This window comes from Nicotiana sylvestris, chromosome 2 (assembly GCF_000393655.2).
Source record: "Nicotiana sylvestris chromosome 2, ASM39365v2, whole genome shotgun sequence".
NCBI classification, from domain to species: Eukaryota; Viridiplantae; Streptophyta; class Magnoliopsida; order Solanales; family Solanaceae; genus Nicotiana; species Nicotiana sylvestris.
In genome coordinates, this window is record NC_091058.1 from 3,118,631 (window position 1) to 3,121,963 (window position 3,333).

At 31.7% G+C, this 3,333-nt stretch overlaps 1 protein-coding gene across 1 annotated transcript; it reads left to right on the forward strand.

The window, feature by feature from the left end:
• Nucleotides 1-1,465: 1,465 nt before the first annotated feature.
• LOC104210940 (BAG family molecular chaperone regulator 2-like) lies at nucleotides 1,466-2,966 on the forward strand. The gene is made up of 2 exons (XM_009759914.2): nucleotides 1,466-1,770; nucleotides 2,412-2,966. Exons 1-2 carry the CDS (start codon nucleotides 1,515-1,517, stop codon nucleotides 2,648-2,650), a joined length of 495 nt encoding a protein of 164 aa, XP_009758216.1. The 5' UTR covers nucleotides 1,466-1,514; the 3' UTR covers nucleotides 2,651-2,966.
• Nucleotides 2,967-3,333: the final 367 nt, after the last annotated feature.

The window sequence follows — 3,333 nt, forward strand, 5'->3', positions numbered from 1 at the left end:
GTCAAATTGATCACTTATGGTAGACCGATAGAAATACCATATACCGAGAGGAAAAAAGTATATTATGTCCAAATTGGATAAGGTCGATGGTAATGCCCTTGAGAAAAGGGTCAACATTTCCTAGCGTGGCATTGTGTGTATCTCTAGATTTTACACCATCCCAAATTAAAGTCTCAAAATAATTAGGGTCTTTAAACGTATGTCTGCGGTGAAGTTAATTAAAAGCATTGATCATGAAAAGTCGCACACTATTTAAAAGTAGTTTAATGAAAATGACCCACCGACTGTATTTTTTCAGACTAAAATAGGCCCGCTAATCAAGCACAAGCTGCCACCCACCCATGTGCAAGATGAATGTTCTATATAAAAATATTTATGATTTAAAATGGGTTAATTAATACTTTGCTTGATTTTATTTTATATATCTTGAGTGATAAGAAGTTTAAACATGAAAAGGATATTTTTGAATCTCTTGTGGAATTGTATGCTTAAACCAAATGGTACAAATAACATATCAAACTTACTATTTCAATTTTGCAGTCTTAAACATAGCATGTTATTCCTATAAGAAAGTATCATTAAAGGAAAATAAAAATATTAAATTTAAAATTTATTGTTAAATATAAAAAAAAATATTATTTTTAAAACAGACTAAAAAGGTGAAACACATTGAAATGGAGAACTATATATATATACTTTAATCTGTACTCCATTCGATCCACTTTAGTTAATTTTGTTAATGACCCACAATATTTGATTTTTTTTTTTCAAATATCAAGAAAGAATTAATTTTTGTTTCAAAGTTACCCTTGGAGTAAAGAGCCTAAGAGTATTTCTTATATTTTAATGAACAAATTACAGTTAATATGGTCATTTTAATTGATAATTAATTAAAAGGTGAATTCCTTAGAGCCCGTTTGGCCATGATTTTTTTTTTTCCACTTTTTTGAAAATCAATGACCATAAATTTTCAATTTGCACTTGAAGATGAATTTTAATTTCTTTTGAAAATTTGATAAACTTAAAAAAATCTTTTTCACTCAAATCACTCACAAAAATTCAAACGACCCAAAATTATATTTATGTCCAAACACAACCCTAATTTTTAAATATTATTTTCACTTGATTTTTTTTTTTTACTTTTTGGGAATTTTATAATTCTTATGTTTAGACGCCCATTTAATATGTGTGGGAATAGCCAAAAAATTAATTAAAGTAAATCGGAAGGAGTAATTGTAAAATTTAAAATGTTTGGATTTAGTGTAAATACGGGGTAGTTTTGTCTCTGTCCTCCACATATCTTTATCGTTAACAATGATTATCAACTAAGTAGAATAATTTATTTGTTAAGCATGTAACTCTTGGTGGCTTTTATGTCTTTTTCAGTTTGCTATTTGTCCCCATACGGGCCCCCGACTGCTCCTATATAATTAGCCAATTCCTCCACTTTCTTTTTCCCACTAAGCTATTCTAAACTTCTGATCACAACTCAGAAGCAGCAGCCAAAAGCAAAAATGATTAAATTGAGGTGCAAGAAGTTTTTCAGAAGCAATTCGAAAAATGGAAGTACTGGCGCCGCCGCGGCCGCAGCCGCAGCAGGCGGCGACACCAAATTAGCTGGTGGTGAAATTAAATGGGAATTGCGTCCAGGAGGTATGTTAGTTCAAAAAAGAGAATGTGCAGAGAAAGCTGGAGATTCGATTATCATGCTTAGAATTTCTACTGTTTCTAAGTGGCATGATATTTCTATACAAGCTACTTCAACTTTTGGTAAGTTTCCATTTTTGTTCCTTTCCTGTATGCTACAAAATGGTAAATTGGTGGATCAGAGTTAAAACGAGTCAAATCTATAGACGGGTCATGATTAAACCCGTTAAAAGTCTCGTTGAGCATAATGAGTTGAGTCAAGTTGCAACAAATATCAGTCTTAAGTCATACCCTAACTCGCCCGACATGAATCAACCTCTTTTTCTCTTTCTTTTTTTTGGGAAAATAATGTGAAAGCTAATGATTGTTTTCTCGAATTCTTCCAATTTCATATTCCTTAATCTCTAAATTTTTTGTATTTTGTATTTGAATTTGGGTTGAACGGGAGTCTTGGCATAACTAGGAAAGTTATTGCCACGTGAGTAGGAGGCCACGGGTGGTTAACATGAAACCTGCCTCCTGCGGAGATACAGGATAAACATACATACAATAGACCATTGAGTTTGGCCCGGAAAATATATCAGTATCATCAATTGAAATCATAAAAAATATAACAGCATCACTATAACCAGAAAATAGATGAAAAGCAAAACTCCTCATCTTTAAAGTTTTTATATTTTGTATTGGAGTTTGGGTTGCTTTGTGACCCTTCAGGTTACACAATTTTCTTATCTGATTGTGTGTGTGTGTGTTCTTTTTTCCAGGAGAATTAAAGATGATACTATCAATGGTAACTGGTTTAGAGCCAAAGGAGCAACGGCTATTATTTAGAGGGAAAGAAAGAGAGGATTATGAATACTTGCACATGGTTGGAGTGAAAGACAAAGACAAGGTGTTGCTCTTTGAAGATCCAGCCATCAAAGAGAGAAAAAAGCTTCTTAATTTGGCTGCAAATGGACATGTCAAAGTCATAGAATCCTCTTACCACACCATTTGTGTCTAAAAACTAGTTAACATTGCTATTAGTGTGCCATTAATTGTGTAGTGTTTTGATTAATTACTTTCCTAAAAAAAAACTAACCCCCTCTTCATCAAGAAAATGAGTGATTGAATCAAGAATAGTGATATAAATCTGGTCACCAACTTGCCCTTCAATTAGAGTAGGTTCTTTTTTCTTTACTGTAATAGCATATTTTATATGCGAGCCCAAATAGGGTACCCAATGGCAGCATATATTAATATGTGTAACTGGTGCATGTCCGCATCATCTCGATTAGGTTATCGAGTTTGTAAATTGTACTGTAAATTTCTTTTTTTCAGTATTCCATGTTACCTTTTTTTTACTTTTCCGAATTAATTATTTGATATCTAAAATCAATTAATTCAATAAATTTGAATTGGGTTATTATCGCTTCTAGCTCGCATCAGAAACTATTTACATTCAGTAGTCGAAAAAATGTATAAAATCTGTATATAACATACAGAATTTATATATATATACAAAAATATATATTTTTTGCTATTATTTTGAGAGCGGCTATACAATATCATTTTTTCATTTGAATTCGCATTGAATAGGTCCACTAAGAAGGTAAAAACGTTTCCTATCAAGAAATTTTTTTTGTCTCTAGAACTCAAATCCGAGATTATTGATTAAATAGGGTGAAATTAAAAAATAGCCAGATT